This window comes from Bombina bombina, chromosome 4, assembly GCF_027579735.1.
Source record: "Bombina bombina isolate aBomBom1 chromosome 4, aBomBom1.pri, whole genome shotgun sequence".
Lineage (NCBI taxonomy): Eukaryota > Metazoa > Chordata > Amphibia > Anura > Bombinatoridae > Bombina > Bombina bombina.
Genome location: NC_069502.1, coordinates 228,072,342 through 228,091,426, shown reverse-complemented (window position 1 = coordinate 228,091,426; position 19,085 = coordinate 228,072,342). Strand labels below are relative to the sequence as shown.

The window sequence follows — 19,085 nt, the reverse complement described above, 5'->3', positions numbered from 1 at the left end:
AACCCATCTTATCCTTTTTCTAGGATTTAACGATCGGCTGTGTTGGGATGTCTTTTGCATCCTCCTGGTGGTCAGGAGGGGGAGTATTTTCACATGTGATTGCTCGTGGACTCTCACCATCTGATGAAAGGAAGTCAAATATTCCTGGACCCTCTGATTATCAACTAAATAATGTGAAAATTGCAGTTCTCTAACCTATGGACAATAGGTTTTAAATGATGAATGTGGGAGGGACAACAAATTAACTCATACACACACATTAAATAAAACTAATGCAATATAATTAATACAACTGATAAAAAATGATGAGTAGTCAGTTAACTTGACTCTCAGTTCAGTAAAGTACAATGGATTAAAAAGACCAAGGAGACGATGAGTCAACACAAAATGAAGTCACATTATAAGGTGCAGAGTCTTTTTTCTTCAATCATATGGTTGATGTATAAATGGCAATTAATGTTTTATTATACAATATGCATTTTTTTTAATCCCCTTTGATATTATTATGAATGACCATGCTATCTGGGCTCCTTATTCTGTGCAAATGGAAAAAAAAATCCACTATGGTCATTCATGAGAAACGTTTGGACATCTCTTTGTACCACTCCGTTACCTTTAATCATACGTACCAACACTTATTAACCCTATTTATAATTAATTTCAGTTCAAACAAGTAACTTACCAATCAAGGATCCTCCCCAATAAACTAGTGCATATTCCTTAAGTGTGTTTCCAGAGCAGTGAAATGTAAGAGAAGAAGCTAACGTAGGGTTAAAGAAAGCAGCAGTATATGGACCAGCTAGAAAAGAAAGAAAACATAAAAAGGTTTTAGGCATGGAAAAGGTACTTGTATTGGGCATGCACTCTGTCACAAACAAAAAAGTTCACGTCTTGGTCTATATTACTAGTAAGAGAGACCGTGCACACAGAAATGCTATGTTACAGGGTACAATGCTTTCAAGACTATTACTGTAGAGCTGTCATGTGACACCTCCATTTCCTGTTAGTTGTAATACTAATGTAAACCTCTAAACTTAAACGGAAAGTCTACCCCAATGTTTGTATTGTTTAAAATTAGATAGATAATGACTTTACTACCCATTACCCAACTTTGCACAACCAAAATTGTTATATTAATATACTTTACGACCTTTAAAACTCTAATTCTCTGCCCGTTTCCAAGCCCCTGCAGGCCACCTTTATCTAAGTGAATTTTATTAGTTTTCACAGCAAGACAGTGCAAGTTAAAGGGACATTAAACCCAAAAAAATGTATTACATAATTCAGACAGAGAATACAATTTTAATCAACATTCCAATTTACTTCTATTATTTAATTTGCTTCATTTTTTAGATATCCTTAGTTAAAGAAATAACAATGCACACGGGTGAGCCAATCACATGAGGCATCTATGTGCAGCCACCAATCAGAAGCTACTGAGCCTATCTAGATATGCTTTTCAGGAAATAATATCAAGAGAATGAAGCAAATTAGATAATAGAAGTAAATTAGAAAGTTGTTTAGAATAGTATTCTCTATCTGAATCCTGAAAGAAAAAAATTGGGGTTTAATGTTCCTTTAACCCCTTAATGACAAGTGACGTACCAGGTACGTCCTGCAAAAACTTGCAGTTAGTGACAATGGACGTACCTGGTACGTCACTTGTCTAAGAGAGTGCTGGAAGCGATCGCAAACGCTTCCAGCAGCTCTCAGGGTATTGCAGTGATGCCTCGATATTGAGGCATCCTGCAATACCCTTAGAAAGCATCCGATGCAGAGAGAGCCACTCTGTGGCCCTCTCTGCACCGGTAGCGATGCGGCCGGTTCGTTGGTGGGTGGGAGCGCAACTGGGAGGCGGGTGGGCGGCCCATCGCTACCCGGCATCCGGCTCCTGTTAGTGCAATGTGCACGCCGGGTGCCGGGAGCGTGCGGGTGCGCGCACGCCCGCGATCACCTACCCACACTGACACCAATGAGTGGGAAGAGGGGGGGAAATATATATATATGAGGATCTGGGAGGGGGAGGGGGTTGGGGTATTGTGGGGGGCTGCTACACTACAGAAAAAAATAAATTAGTAATAAAAAATAATTAAAAACACTTTTTTGGGGGGCAAATTGGGTACTGGCAGACAGCTGCCAGTACCCAAGATGGCGGCAATTAGGTAGGGGAGAGGGTTAGATTGCTGGGGGGGGGGATCATGGAGGTTGGGGCTAAGGCAGGAGTCCATCACAGCTAAAACATTTTATTTTTTTTTATTAAAAAAAATAAAAACTCCTTTTATTTAGTACTGGCAGACTTTCTGCCAGTACTTAAGATGGCGGGGACAATTGTGGGGTGGGGGAGGGAAGAGAACTGTTTGGGAGGGATCAGGGGGTGGGATGTGTCAGGTGGGAGGCTGATCTCTACCCTAAAGCTAAAATTAACCCTGCAAGCTCCCTACAAGCTACCTAATTTAACCCCTTAACTGCTGGGCATAATTTACGTGTGGTGCGCAGCAGCATTTAGCGGCCTTCTACTTACCAAAAAGCAACCACAAAGCCATATAAGTCTGCTATTTCTGAACAAAGGGGATCCCAAAGAAGCATTTACAACCATTTGTGCCTTAATTGCAGAAGCTGTTTGTAAATAATTTCAGTGGGAAACCTAAAGTTTGTGACAAAATTTGTGAAAAAGTGAACTTTTTTTTTATTTGATGACATTTGGCGGTGAAATGGTGGCATGAAATATACCAAAATGGGCCTAGATCAATACTTTGGGTTGTCTTCTAAAAAAAAATATATACATGTCAAGGGATATTCAGGTATTCCTGACAGATATCAGGGTTCCAATGTAACTAGCGCTAATTTTGAAAAAAAGTTGTTTGGAAATAGCAAAGTGCTACTTGTATTTATGGCCCTATAACTTGCAAAAAAAGTAAAGAACATGTGAACATTGGGTATTTCTAAACTCAGGACAAAATTTAGAAACTATTTAGCATAGGTGTTTTTTGGTGATTGTAGATGTGTAACAGATTTTGGGGGTCAAAGTTAGAAAAAGTGTGTTTTTTTCAATTTTTTCCTCATATTTTATATTTTTTTTTATAGGAAATTATAAGATATGATGAAAATAATGGTATCCTTAGAAAGTCCATTTAATGGCGAGAAAAACGGTATATAATATGTATGGGTACAGTAAATGAGTAAGAGGAAAATTACAGCTAAACACAAACACTGCAGAAATGTAAAAATAGCCATTGTCATTAAGGGTAAGAAAATTGAAAAATGGTCCGGTCATTAAGGGGTTAATATGTGTCATATAGATAACATTATGTTCACTCTTGTGGAATTATGAATGAGTAAGCACTGATTGGCTAAAATCCAAGTCTGTAAAAAGCTCTGAGATAAAAGGGCAGTATGCAGAGGCTTAGATACAAGGTAATCACAGAGGTAAACAGCATATTAATGGTATAAAGGTATAGGTGTGTGTGTATATATATATACAGTATGAGCAGACTTTATTTTAAATGGATACCAGAGTCAAAACTCTGATATTTTGATTTTAGAAGTATTTTTTGAATGCACATGCAGTGTTCTCTGCAGGACCTTTTTAATGGGTGCACCATCCAACTGATTCTAGCCTATATTAAATTAAAATGTGCTATTAATAAAATGTTTCTATGGTTATTGGTCAAATTATCCTTAATGTTATGTATGTTGAATTATGCAATAAATGTGTGCTTTGCCCGGCTGGCAAAATTTTCGGTGGAGAATACTGCACATGTATTAGCAAAAGTGACTCTAGTAATTGTTATTACTGTTTCAGAGACTGTTACATACACAACATACAGTATATATATATATATATATATATATATATATATATATATATATATATATATATATATATGTCTTGTGAAAAGATTTAACATGTTTACTTCCTACTTTTTCATATGAATTATATTTTTTTGTTTAATGTCTATTTAAATAACTGTATTATGAACTACATTCCCTCTAAAAGAAGAACAAAATGGAATTTGTATTAGATCACCATGAAAATAGTTGACTTTAAAAAAAGAAATCAGTGGCTTGTCAAGTTGCCAATGTTAGAAAGCAATATAGTTTGTTCGTAAAATATGAATACATATGTATTCCATAAAGTCACACATTTTAAGAAAAGCCTTTTTGGGGACAACATTATTATCTTAAAGTATGCTCATGAAACAATATATACAAGATAGATTTTTTTTTTTTTACAGACGTAAACTGACATTTAAGATGAACAGATAAGAACATTTCAATTCCTATAGGCAACAAAATCAATAGTGGAAAACTGTGCACAATTGTTTAGGACACAGAATCCTGGATTAGCCACATCCAAACACAGAATAAAATTAAAAAGATTCCAGCATCTATATTTAAAAAGGGAGCTTTATTGCTCTTAGTCATGTGATGACTAAGGGCCTATAGCAGGTCTTAAACATTGTCTTTTTCCCTTGGACCCTGATATGAAACAACAATGGTCCTTTTTTTAAATATAGATTATGGAATAATTTAATTTTTTCTGAATTCCTATAAGCAAACAGCAGTAAAACAATGGAACACTATTTGAGCAGAGGTTGGAGAAGGGCACTAATTATAGGGAACTTAAAGGGACGTGAAAACCCAAAAACATAATTTATGTAAGAACTTACCTGATAAATTCATTTCTTTCATAGTGGCAAGAGTCCATGAGCTAGTGACGTATGGGATATACATTCCTACCAGGAGGGGGCAAAGTTTCCCAAACCTAAAAATGCCTATAAATACACCTCCCACCTCACTCACACCTTAGTTTAACGAATAGCCATGAAGTGAGGTGTATAAAAAGGAGTAACAATTATACAAAAAGAGGAACTGGAAAAAATAATGTGCTTTATACAAAAAAATAACAACCACAAAAAATAGGGTGGGTCTCATGGACTCTTGCCACTATGAAATAAATTAATTTATCAGGTAAGTTCTTACATAAATTATGTTTTCTTTCATGTAAGTGGCAAGAGTCCATGAGCTAGTGACATATGGGATATAATACCCAAAATGTGGAAATCCACAGAGTCACTAGAGAGGGAGGGATAAAATAAAACAGCTATCTCCGATAGAAATTAAATCCTAAAAAATAATTAAGTTTTCTTAATAATTTTTTTTTTTTTTTTTTTAAACTCAAATCAAAGGCATTAGAATCAAGCTGAGACAACTGCCCAAAGAACCTTTCTACCAAAGACTGCTTCTGAAGAAGCAAACACAAAAAAAGTATTCAAAGAAGACTAAGTTTCTGCTTTGCAAATTTGATCAACTGAAGCTTCATTCTTGAGAGTCCAAGGAAGTGGCAACTGATTTAGTAGAATGAGCTGTAATTCTCTGAGGCTGAGACTGCCCCGCCTCCAGATAAGCTTTGTGAATCTAAAGTCTTAACCAAAAAAAAACAGAGAAATAACAGAGGCTTTCTGACTGTTCCTGGAGCCAGAAAAAAATAACAAATAGACTAGAAGTCTTTCTGAAATCTTAAGTAGCCTCAACATAAAATTTCAAAGATCTTACCACATCCAAATAAAGTAAAGACCCTTCAAGAGTATTCTTAGGATTAGGACACAAAAAAGGAACAACAATTTCCCTATTGATGTTTGTTAGAATTCACAACTTTAGACAAAAATTTAAATGAAGACCACAAAACAGCTTAATCTTTATGGAAAATCAGATAGAGAGAGCAGACAATACATGAACTCTTCAAACAGAAGAGATAGCCAAAAGAAATAACACTTTCCAAGAAAGTAATTTAATGTCCAGAGAATGCATAGGCTCAAAAGGAGGAGCCTATAAAATCTTCAAAACCAAAATCAAGACTCCAAGGAGAAGAAATATATTAAAAAACAGGTTTAATATAAATCAAAGCCTGAACAAAACAGAGAATATCAGGAAGTTTAGTAATCTTTCTATGAAATAAAACAGAAAGAGCAGAAATTTGTCATTTCAAAGTATTTGCAGACAAACCTTATCCAAACCATCCTGAAGAAACTATAAAATCCTAGGAATTCTAAAAGAATGCCAAGAATAACCATGAGTTGAACATCATGAAATATAGATTTTCCAAACCCGAAAATAAATTCTCCTTGAAACAGACTTACAAGCCTGTATCATAGAGTCAGAGAAACCTCTATGACTAAACACTTAACATTACAATTTCCATGCCCTTAAATTTAGAGATTTGAGATCCTGATGGAAACTAATGGGCCCTGAAACAGAAGATATGGCCTTAAAGGAAGTGGCCAAGGCTGGCAACTGGACATTCTGACAAGGTCCGCATACCAAAACCTGAGAGGCCAAGCTGGTGCTATCAGAAACACATAATATCGTTCCATTATGATCTTGGAGATCACCCTTGGAAAAATAACCAGAGGTGGAAAAATGAAAGCAGGTTGGTAAAAACCAAGGAACTGCTAGAGCATCCACCATCTCCACCTGAGGATCCTTGGACCTGGAAAGGTATCTTAAAAGCTTCTTGTTAAGATGAGAGACCATCAGATCTATTGCTGGAAGACCTCACATCAGAACAAGATGAAAAAAACACATCTGGATGGAAAGCACTCCCCCAGATATAAAGTCTGACGGCAGAGATAACCCCCTTCTCAATTGTCTATACCTGGGATATGAATCGCAGAAATTAGACAAGAGTTGGATTCTGTCCAAGAAAGTATCCAAGATACTACTTCCATAACTGAAGTACTGCGAGTCCCTCCTTAATGATTGACATATGCCAGTGTTGTGATATTGTCTGTTTAAAAACAAATGTAAAAGTTGTCTCTTCAATAGAGACCACACCTGAGGAGTCCTGAAAATAGCATGGAGTTCAAAAATATTAATTGGTAACCTCACCTCCTGAGGTTTCCAAACCCATAATGCTGTCAGAGACTCTCAGACAGCTTCCCCACCTCAAAAGCTTGCATCTGTTGAGAATACAGACCAGGTAGGATGAACAAATGAGGCCCCCTGAACAATAAGGTGATAGTCTAACCACCAAATCAGAGAGAAAAGAGTGTTGGTATTTAAGTATAACAGTTGTGATATCTGAAAATAATCCCTACACCTATGGTGCAACATGCAAAGCTATAGAGGCCTCAAACGAAATAGAGAAAAGAGGATTGCACCTGATGCTGCAGTCATGAGACCTAAAACTTCCATGCACATAACCACTAAAGGAAATAATAGAGACTAAAGGTTTTAGACAAACTCAAATTAACTTCATTTGTCTCTAGTCTAAAAGAGAAAGAACCATAAATACCAAAATCTATCTGGAAATCTAAAAAGGTGGCCCTTGTTTAAGGAATCAAGAATCACTATTGCAAAATGATTCTCCAACCATGTCTTAAAGAAACCACACTAGTTGTTTCAAGTGAGATTCTGCTGAATGAAAAGATTAAAGCTTGTACCAAATATCATCCAAATAAAGAAACCATGCAATACCCTGCTCTCTAAATACAGATAGAAGGGCACCAAGAATCTTTCAAAAGAATCTCTGAGCTGCCGCTGGCCCAAAAGGTCATGCAACAAATTGGTAATGCTTATCTAGGAAAAAGAATCTCAGAAAAAAATAGTGGTTTGAAAAAATAGAAAATAAGCGTCCTGTAAGTCTATTGTGTACATGAAGTAACCTTGCTAAACAGAAAGGCAGAATAGTCCCTATAGTCATCATTTTGAAAGCTCGGACTCTTACAAAACTATATAAAAATTTCAGATCCAGAATTGGATTTTTTTTTTCCTTTAGGACAAAGAATAGATTTGAATAGAAACCCAAAACTCCATTCCTGCAGAGGGACTGAAACCATCACCCCTGAAAACTGAAATCTGAAACACATTTCAGAAAAACCTGAGCTTTCACAGAGTCTGTTATAACATGGAAAAGAATCTTCCCATGGGAGGTTTTTATTCTGAAACCTAAACGATACTCCTAAGAAAAATAATATTCTGAACCCACTGATTTGAACAGAAACTGTCCAAAAGTGTTGAAATAAAAACAACCTACCACCCCCCCCACCACCACCACCACCAGTAGAACTGGATAAAAGGCTGTACCTTTCCCCAGAGGCCTTAGGGGAATGAAAAAAACAATTAGAAGTTTAAAAAAATTACCCTTAGATTTCTAAACTTGGGACAGAAAATACACCATTTCCCCCAGTAATAGAGGAGATAAAATCTAATAGAAAACCTTTAAAAATTACTATCCTAAAATTATAAGATAGTAATCAAAATATAAACACCATATCAGAGATTTAAGCCATAAAACTCTTCTAGTAAAAATAGCTAAAAACAAAGGTTTAATATCAGATAAAATTACATAAAATACAACATCATAAATGAAATGATTAGTATGTTGAAGTAAAAGAACAATGCTTAGACAAATCAAGATCTGACTGTCCAAGCAAAACGTTTAAATAGCAGCAACATTAGTTATAGAAATGGCAGGTTAAAAAATATGGCCAATATGTAAATATGCTTCTCTTAAGATAGGAAACAAACTTCCTATCTAAAGGATCCTTAAAAGAAGAAATATCTTCCATAGGATAGAAGTACGTTCGGCAAGAGAAGAAATAGTCCCACCATAGGTAAAGGATATAGCTTTTTTAAACCTAGAAGAAAGGTAAAAAGAAGCACTAAGTTTAGAATCCTTGCTCAACATATGATAAATTACTCATGGGTCTCCCTAAGAGTAATGGGGGAAACCAGAGGTGGACTCCTTGCACACATGTCTTAGAGAGATACAACTGCACCTCACTGCAGAGGTCCACAGAAGGCTGAAACTATCGTCTGGGATTGTTGTTTCTCTTGTTCAGAGAAGAATTGCCTGGTATTTCGGCGCTGGACTGTCATTGGGCAGGGTCAGACTGATATGCTACAGGACATTTTTTCTCTGTGAAAAGGCAATGTGTGCTAAAAGAACGTGCACCCTTAGTTGCAATGGAAATGAACAGGCATGGAAGGTATTCTAGCTTTTGTTCTCAGTAGTGCTGTTCTCTCTCTTTTGATATGATAAATAGCATCTGGAATAAGAAAAACTTCTGAGTTACCTCAGAAGCTTAAAAAAACAGGATTCAAACATTTACTATTCTTGTTATCAAGAGGACTAGATTCCTCAATACTCAAAGTAAACAATACTTTAATTTAACAAAATTAATCTCTGAAATAGGATCCTCTGAGTCAGAGAAAACCACATCAGCAGAAATACTACAGTATGCGGTCAATCAATACAAACTTCATAGGTATATGAGAAGTTAGGAGAGGTCGTTTACGTTAATTTGAAGGCGGAATAGCAGTCATAGCCTTCTCTAAATTATTTGCAATAATTTAGGAGAGATCGTTTACGTTAATTTGAAGGCGGAATAGCAGTCATAGCCTTCTCTAAATTATTTGCAATATAATCCTTTATATCAACAGTAATATAATGTACATTAGACTGTGAAGGTAAAACAGTAGATGCATATGTACTATAGAAACATTATCAGTATGAATAATAAAACATAACAAGTGCCACATAATGAAGCTAAAAAAATAAAATCAGCTAATTAAACAAAATACACATTTAGTGTTAATAGAAATTGTGTACAGGCAGTATAGTTTCTACAGTAACATCAGAGGCAGGATCAGTTTGAGACATCTTACAAAATGTAAAGAAAAAAATAACATTTAAACAAAATATCAAATTTCCTCAAAATAGCAGTTTCAGGAATGAGAAAAAAATGCTTATATGAAAAACAAAAGCAAATATCATAGCCCCCTGTAACAAATGAAAACAGAGAACAAAAGAGGGAGAGACAATATAATAACATTTTTGGCGCCAAAAATGACGCCAACAAAGATGACGCAAATTCTAAGAAAAATTTTTTTGGCACCAAGGTTAACAGGAAATGACACGATTCACGTAATAACTGACAAAATTTTGCACCAAAAAAATTAGCATCAACAAAGACTCAAGAAATGACATGACTCGCGTCACAACAAACCCAATCTTTGCGGCAAAAACATTCCTGCGAAGAATTACGCAATAAATAGAAACATTTTGCACCATCGTGAGCCTAATATGCCCACGAAAATTTTGAAAAAATTATACTAAATTTCTCTCAAACATAATTTCCCATGCTGAAACTGTTAGACTGCAAAGGGAAATAAAGATAGACCTGACTCATGGCAAATATATGCAATATATATTTAAAATCTTTAACAATATAAAGTGCCAAACATAGCTGAGAGTGTCTTTTAAAAAAAAAGATATATACTTACCTGAAGACACCCATCCGCATATAGCAGACAGCCAAACCAGTACTGAAAAATATCAGCAGAGGTAATGGTATAGAAGTATAACGTCGATCTGAAAAGGGAGAGGGGATTAATCCCTGCAACCGATAACAGAGAACCCTTGGAAAGATTTCCCATGAGTGAAACCATAAAATCAACAAGCGATACTCCCTTCACATCCCTATGGCAAACACTGTACTCTGAGAGGAATTGGGCTTCAAAATGCTTAGAAGTGCCTATCATAGAAGAAAACATAATTTATGCTTACCTGATAAATTTATTTCTCTTGTAGTGTATCCAGTCCACGGATCATCCATTACTTGTGGGATATTCTCCTCCCCAACAGGACGTTGCAAGAGAATCACCCACAGCAGAGCTGCTATATAGCTCCTCCCCTCACTGTCATATCCAGTCATTCGACCGAAACAAATCGAGAAAGGAGAAACTATAGGGTGCAGTGGTGACTGAAGTTTAATTAAAATTTAGACCTGCCTTAAAAGGACAGGGCAGGCCGTGGACTGGATACACTACAAGAGAAATACATTTATCAGGTAAGCATAAATTATGTTTTCTCTTGTTAAGTGTATCCAGTCCACGGATCATCCATTACTTGTGGGATACCAATACCAAAGCTAAAGTACACGGATGATGGGAGGGACAAGGCAGGAACTTAAATGGAAGGAACCACTGCCTGTAGAACCTTTCTCCCAAAAACAGCCTCCGAAGAAGCAAAAGTATCAAATTTGTAAAATTTTGAAAAGGTATGAAGCAAAGACCAAGTCGCAGCCTTGCAAATCTGTTCAACAGAGGCCTCATTTTTAAAGGCCCAGGTGGAAGCCACAGCTCTAGTAGAATGAGCTGTAATTCTTTCAGGGGGCTGCTGTCCAGCAGTCTCATACGCTAAACGGATTATACTCCGAAGCCAAAAGGAAAGAGAGGTTGCCGAGGCCTTTTGACCTCTCCTCTGTCCAGAGTAAACAACAAACAGGTTAGATGTTTGACGAAAATCTTTAGTAGCCTGCAAGTAAAACTTCAATGCACGGACTACATCTAGATTATGCAAAAGGCGTTCCTTCTTTGAAGAAGGGTTAGGGCATAATGACGGAACAACAATCTCCTGATTGATATTCTTGTTAGAAACCACCTTGGGTAAAAACCCAGGTTTTGTACGCAGAACTATTTTATCTGAATGAAAGATCAGATAAGGAGAATCACAATGTAAGGCAGAAAACTCAGAGACTTTTCGAGCCGAGGAAATAGCCATCAGAAAAAGAACTTTCCATGATAGAAGTTTGATATCAATAGAATGAAGGGGTTCAAACGGAACCCCTTGAAGAACTTTAAGAACCAAGTTTAAGCTCCATGGGGGAGCAACAGGTTTAAACACAGGCTTAATTCTAACTAAAGCCTGACAAAATGCTTGAACGTCTGGAACTTCTGCCAGACGCTTGTGTAAAAGAATAGACAGAGCAGAAATCTGCCCTTTTAAAGAACTAGCTGATAATCCTTTATCCAAACCCGCTTGGAGGAAGGACAATATTCTAGGAATCCTAACCCTACTCCATGAGTAATTCTTGGATTCACACCAATGAAGATATTTACGCCATATCTTGTGGTAAATTTTCCTTGTGACAGGCTTTCGTGCCTGTATTAGGGTATCAATTACTGACTCGGAGAAGCCACGCTTTGATAGAATCAAGCGTTCAATCTCCATGCAGTCAGTCTCAGAGAAAGTAGATTCGGATGATTGAAAGGACCTTGTATTAGAAGGTCTTGTCTCAGAGGCAGAGTCCATGGTGGAAAGGATGACATGTCCACTAGGTCTGTATACCAGGTCCTGCGTGGCCACGCAGGCGCTATCAATATCACCGATGCTCTCTCCTGTTTGATCTTGGCAATCAGACGAGGGAGCAGAGGAAACGGTGGAAACACATAAGCCAGGTTGAAGAACCAGGGCGCTGTTAGAGCATCTATTAGTGCCGCTTCTGGGTCCCTGGACCTGGATCCGTAACAAGGAAGCTTGGCGTTCTGGCGAGACGCCATGAGATCCAGTTCTGGTTTGCCCCAACGGAGCACCAATTGAGCAAACACCTCCGGATGGAGTTCCCACTCCCCCGGATGAAAAGTCTGACGACTTAGAAAATCCGCCTCCCAGTTCTCTACCCCTGGGATATGGATCGCTGACAGGTGGCAAGAGTGAGTCTCTGCCCAGCGAATTATCCTGGAGACTTCTGACATCGCTAGGGAACTCCTGGTCCCCCCTTGATGGTTGATGTAAGCCACAGTCGTGATGTTGTCCGACTGAAATCTGATGAACCTCAGTTTTGCTAACTGAGGCCAAGCTAGAAGAGCATTGAATATTGCTCTTAACTCCAGAATATTTATTGGGAGGAGTTTCTCCTCCCAGGTCCATGAACCCTGAGCCTTCAGGGAGTTCCAGACTGCACCCCAACCTAGAAGGCTGGCGTCTGTTGTTACAATGGTCCAATCTGGCCTGCGAAAGGTCATATCTTTGGACAGATGGACCCGAGATAACCACCAGAGAAGAGAAGCTCTGGTTTCCTGGTCCAGATTTAGTAGAGGGGACAAATCTGTGTAATCCCCATTCCACTGACTGAGCATGCATAATTGCAGCGGTCTGAGATGCAGGCGCGCAAATGGTACTATGTCCATCGCCGCTACCATTAAGCTGATTACTTCCATGCACTGAGCCACCGTGGGGCGCGGAATGGAGTGAAGAACACGGCAAGCATTTAGAAGTTTTGATAACCTGGACTCCGTCAGGTAAATTTTAATTTCTATAGAATCTATCAGAGTCCCTAGGAAGGGAACCCTTGTGAGAGGAAATAGAGAACTCTTTTCTTCGTTCACTTTCCACCCATGCGACCTCAGAAATGCCAGAACTATCTCTGTATGAGACTTGGCAATTTGAAAGCTGGACGCCTGTATCAGGATGTCGTCCAGGTAAGGAGCCACCGCTATGCCTTGCGGTCTTAGAACCACCAGAAGTGAGCCCAGAACCTTTGTAAAAATTCTTGGGGCTGTAGCCAACCCGAATGGGAGAGCTACAAACTGGTAATGCCTGTCCAGAAAGGCAAACACTGTGGTCATGTACTGACCCTCTTGGATCATGGGTAGGATGGTTCGAATAGTTTTCATCTTGAATGATGGAACTCTGAGGAATTTGTTTAGGATCTTTAAATCCAAAATTGGTCTGAAGGTTCCCTCTTTTTTGGGAACCACAAACAGATTTGAATAAAATCCTTGTCCTTGTTCCGTCCGCGGAACTGGATGTATCACTCCCATTACAAGGAGGTCTTGCACGCAGTTTAGGAATGCCTCTTTCTTTATCTGGTCTGCAGATAATCTTGAAAGGTGAAATCTCCCTTGTGGGGGAGAAGCTTTGAAGTCCAGAAGATGTCCCTGAGATATGATCTCCAACGCCCAGGGATCCTGAACATCTCTTGCCCACGCCTGGGCGAAGAGAGAGAGTCTGCTCCCTACTAGATCCGTTATCGGATAGGGGGCCGCTCCTTCATGCTGTCTTGGAGGCAGCAGCAGGCTTTCTGGTCTGCTTGCCCTTGTTCCAGGACTGGTTAGGTTTCCAGGCCTGCTTAGATTGAGCAAAAGTTCCCTCTTGTTTTGAGGTAGAGGGAGTTGATGCTGCACCCGCCTTGAAATTTTGAAAGGCACGAAAATTAGACTGTTTGGCCCTTGATTTGGCCCTGTCCTGAGGAAGGGTATGACCCTTACCTCCAGTAATGTCAGCAATAATTTCTTTCAAACCAGGCCCGAATAAGGTCTGCCCCTTGAAAGGAATGTTAAGTAATTTAGACTTTGAAGTCACATGAGCTGACCAGGATTTAAGCCATAGCACCCTACGCGCCTGGATGGCGAATCCGGAATTCTTAGCCATTAGTTTAGTCAAATGAACAATGGCATCAGAAACAAATGAATTAGCTAGCTTAAGTGTTCTAAGCTTGTCAATAATTTCCGCCAATGGAGCTGTATGGATGGCCTCTTCCAGGGCCTCAAACCAGAATGCCGCCGCAGCAGTGACAGGCGCAATGCATGCAAGGGGCTGTAAAATAAAACCTTGTTGAACAAACATTTTCTTAAGGTAACCCTCTAATTTTTTATCCATTGGATCTGAAAAAGCACAACTGTCCTCAACCGGGATAGTGGTACGCTTTGCTAAAGTAGAAACTGCTCCCTCCACCTTAGGGACTGTCTGCCATAAGTCCCGTGTAGTGGCATCTATTGGAAACATTTTTCTAAATATAGGAGGTGGGGAAAAGGGCACACCGGGTCTATCCCACTCCTTACTAATGATTTCTGTAAGCCTTTTAGGTATTGGAAAAACATCAGTACTCACCGGCACTGCAAAGTATTTATCCAGCCTACACAATTTCTCTGGCACTGCAATTGTGTCACAGTCATTCAGAGACGTCACCCACAGACTGAAGCTCTCCGTCCTCAGGTTCTGCATAGTGTGACGCAGTATCAGACATGGCTCTTACAGCATCTACGCGCTCTGTATCTCATCTAACCCCAGAGCTATCGCGCTTGCCTCTTAATTCTGGCAATCTGGCTAATACTTGTGACAGGGTATTATTCATGATTGCAGCCATGTCCTGCAAAGTAATCGCTATGGGCATCCCTGATGTACTTGGCCATATTAGCGTGCGTCCCTCGAGCGGGAGGCGAAGGGTTCGAAACGTGGGGAGAGTTAGTCGGCATAACTTCCCCCTCGACAGACCCCTCTGGTGACAATTCTTTTATAGATAAAGACTGATTTTTACTGTTTAAGGTGAAATCAATACATTTAGTACACATTCTCCTATGGGGCTCCACCATGGCTTTTAAACATAATGAACAAGTATTTTCCTCTGTGTCAGACACGTTTATACAGACTAGCAATGAGACTAGCAAGCTTGGAAAACACTTTAAACCAAGTTAACAAGCAATATAAAAAACGTTACTGTGCCTTTAAGAGAAACAAATTTAACAAAATTTGAAATAACAGTGAAAAAAGGCAGTTACACTAACAAAATTTTTACAGTGTATGTAACTAGTTAGCAGAGCATTGCACCCACTTGCAAATGGATGATTAACCCCTTAATACCAAAAATGGAATAATAAATGACAAAAACGTTTTTAAACACAGTCACAACAACTGCCACAGATCTACTGTGGTTGTTACCCTCCTCAAACACGACTTTTGAAGCCTTTTGAGCCCTTCAGAGATGTCCTGTATCATGCAGAAGGAAGCTGAGTGTCTCTGTCAGCAATTTTAGCTGCGCAAAAAAGCGCTAAAATAGGCCCCTCCCACTCATATTACAACAGTGGAAAGCCTCAGGAAACTGTTTCTAGTCAAAAATCAAGCCAGCCATGTGGAGAAAAAACTAGGCCCCAATAAGTTTTGTCACCAAACATATATAAAAACGATTAACATGCCAGCAAACGTTTTATATTACACTTTTATAAGAGAATGTATCTCTGTTAATAAGCCTGATACCAGTCGCTATTAAATCACTGCATTTAAGCTTAACTTACATTAGTCCGGTATCAGCAGCATTTTTCTAGCAAATTCCATCCCTAGAAATATGTTTACTGCACATACCTTATTGCAGGGAAACCTGCACACCATTCCCCCTCTGAAGTTACCTCACTCCTCAGAATATGTGAGAACGGCAATGGATCTTAGTTACTTCTGCTAAGATCATAGAAATCACAGGCAGATTCTTCTTCTAATGCTGCCTTTGATAAAACAGTACACTCCGGTACCATTTAAAAATAACAAACTTTTGATTGAAGTTAAGAAACTAACTATAAAACACCACACTCCTCTTACTACATCCATCTTTGTTGAGAGTTGCAAGAGAATGACTGGATATGACAGTGAGGGGAGGAGCTATATAGCAGCTCTGCTGTGGGTGATCCTCTTGCAACGTCCTGTTGGGGAGGAGAATATCCCACAAGTAATGGATGATCCATGGACTGGATACACTTAACAAGAGAAATCAAGCACATCTTACTTCACCACCTCCATAGGAGGCAAAGTTTGTAAAACTATGGTGTGAGTGAGGTGGGAGGTGTATTTATAGGCATTTTGAGGTTTGGGAAACTTTGCCCCCTCCTGGTAGGAATGTATATCTCATACGTCACTAGCTCATGGACTCTTGCCACTTACATAAAATAAATGTTCTTTCATGATTCAGATAGAGAATAGAATTTTAAACAACTGTCCGATTTACTTATATTATTTAATTTGCTTCATTATCTTGGTATCCTTTGTTGAAGAAGCAGCAATGCAGTACTGGGAGCATTAGGTGAACCAATAACATGAGACATATATGTGCAGCCACCAATCAGCTGAGTCTACCTAGGCATCCCTCCTTTCAATTAAAGGAATAATGAGAACAAAACAAATCAGATAATAGAAGTAATTAGGAAAGTTGTTTAAAATCACCTGTTCTATCTGAATCATGAAAGATATTTTTGGGGTTTATGTCCCTTTAATACACACTTAGATGCTGTATTTAAAAGGATATGAAACCCACATTTTTTTCTTTAATGATTCAGTTATACTTTTTTCAGCAACTTTTCAATTTATTTATTTTATCAATTTTGCTTCATTCTCTTTGTATCCTTTATTGAAGGATCAGCAATGAACTACTGAGAGCTAGCTGAACACATATAAGAGGTATATGTATCCCAGCTCCTGAGCCTTCCTACGCATGCTTAGCAAATTATATAATAGAAGCTGAAAAGTTGTTTAAAATTGTATGTTAAATCATAAAATACCTTTTTGGGGTTTCATGTCCCTTTAAAGACCAAATCTAATATTAAAACAGTATAAAAAATACAGAAAATTGATTAGATATTTGTAACTTCTGATAAAAACATATTACAATTTATATTTTGCTAGAAATTTGTCTTTCACAAATTGTAGGTTTAAAGGGACATTCCGGTCAAAATGTAAATGCACATAGATGAATTACATTTTTAAATAGAAACATATTTGTAATATACAAGTATTGGCAAACATGCTTCTAGTAAAAGTTATCACTGTTTAAGTAGTCATTTTTCTCTGCACATGCATGTGAAGCAGTGCACCAGCATTTTAAATGCTGCAGCTGCTCAGAGCACCAGTGAGGCTTGCATCATGTAAGCAATTAAACTAAGTAATTACCAGATGCTACAAGCACCTTAGGTTCTCTAAGCAAATACTGTGTTTAAAATGCTGGTGCATGGTGAATACTTAAACACACTTTTGAAACAGCTTTTATTAGAAGCATTTTTTGTGAATACAAGAATAGTAAAAAATGCTTTTATTCAAAACTGAAATGCTTCCATGTGGATTCCAATTTTGTCTGAAATATGCCTTTAATATTATTTTAAGGATTATAACTGTACATTATATATTAATCTCATTTAAAGGACCAATCATTTTTTTTTTGGTTTATGAATTTATGTACATTGTAGTTAATAAAATGCATTTTCCTTACCTGCATATACCAGAAAGGTGACTGTAAGTGCAGTTGCAGGCACCCTGTAAATTGCTTTAGAGTTCTGAAGACGAAGAATAACCAAATGGTAGCAAAAAGCACATATTGCCTCCACAAAGATGCCATGAGAAACCGATGTTTGCAGAGACGAACTGCAGTCTTGTGACATTATATTTTGAAGCATATGAAATTCTGTCAGCTCCAGCACCCAGTATTGTTTGGTCAACACCTTGGCAACCTCCATGCCTAGATATTGGGTCAACAGTTTAGCAATTGTGTCAATAAGAGGAGAATTCTGGAGCAAGAGTTCCTGTAGTGAGACTGCAGAATTAGCTGATGCTCCATCAAAAGTGAACCCATGGGTCACAAATAGGAGAAAAAGGAGAGTCATAACTACATCAGGACCAAAGCCACCTCCCCACATACCAATATCCACCAACATGCGGAGCTCCATGCAGCAGGCACATAACTGTAAAGAGCTGGCCAGCTCACTAACCGTACACCTGTGGAGCCTGGTGGGTAGGAATTTTTTAGATGCCCAACGAAGGAGCTGGCATATGGCTACAGTGGAAATAAAAAATGCCACCAATATATTTAGCCCAGCCATGGTGACAAAGAAAGAATAGAGAGAGATGAAGACAAAAAGGGTTTTTTTGTTTGTTTTTTTTTACTTATAGATCCTGATAAGGAAACGTGGCCCAATCTAAAGCAAAGCAATTCAAGGTGACAGCTGTGAATTTCTGCAGGTGGAACACAAGAGATTACACTGGCGTTACATACATGGCTATCTGAGCAAGGTAAAATTGACCTTTTGAATTCTAGCTAAAAGTAATTTTATACAGACATCAACAGTGAAATCTGTACAAGTTAAACGCATTTATTATTTAATATAGATATTATTTCAAGTTTTAAGATATTGTTAGTATGAAACAATGATACATTCATTTAAAAACTACATAGAAACATTTGTTCTTTAGTTTTAATCATATTCTATACAAAATGTTATCTATTTTTTTTAAAAGCAAAAACTACAAATTAATAATTCAGAAACTACATAGTAGCATTTTTATTGGTTTGTAATCTCATTAAAAACGTTTTCTTTTCCACTATACTCTAGGACAGGGTTCAACAAACATTTTCCGCCAAGACCTAGTGCCATGATACCACATACCTTTGCGACCCTATTTTTATGCAAACCTGAAAATTATTGAAGTAATATACAAGATTGCTGCAATTTCTGGCAAAGTGACTAAAATGTGTGCATACTTTACT

At 38.1% G+C, this 19,085-nt stretch overlaps 1 protein-coding gene across 1 annotated transcript in view; it reads right to left on the bottom strand.

The window, feature by feature from the left end:
- Positions 1–18,440, bottom strand: part of LOC128655319 (aquaporin-12) — a 33,712-nt gene extending 15,272 nt beyond the window's left edge. The window contains exons 1-2 of the mRNA XM_053708968.1: positions 17,814–18,440; positions 683–799 (exon numbers count right to left, since the gene is read on the bottom strand). Of these exons, the coding sequence (XP_053564943.1) occupies positions 683–799; positions 17,814–18,420 (724 nt within the window). The 5' untranslated portion in view covers positions 18,421–18,440. The remainder of the gene's footprint in view (positions 1–682; positions 800–17,813) is intronic.
- Positions 18,441–19,085: the final 645 nt, after the last annotated feature.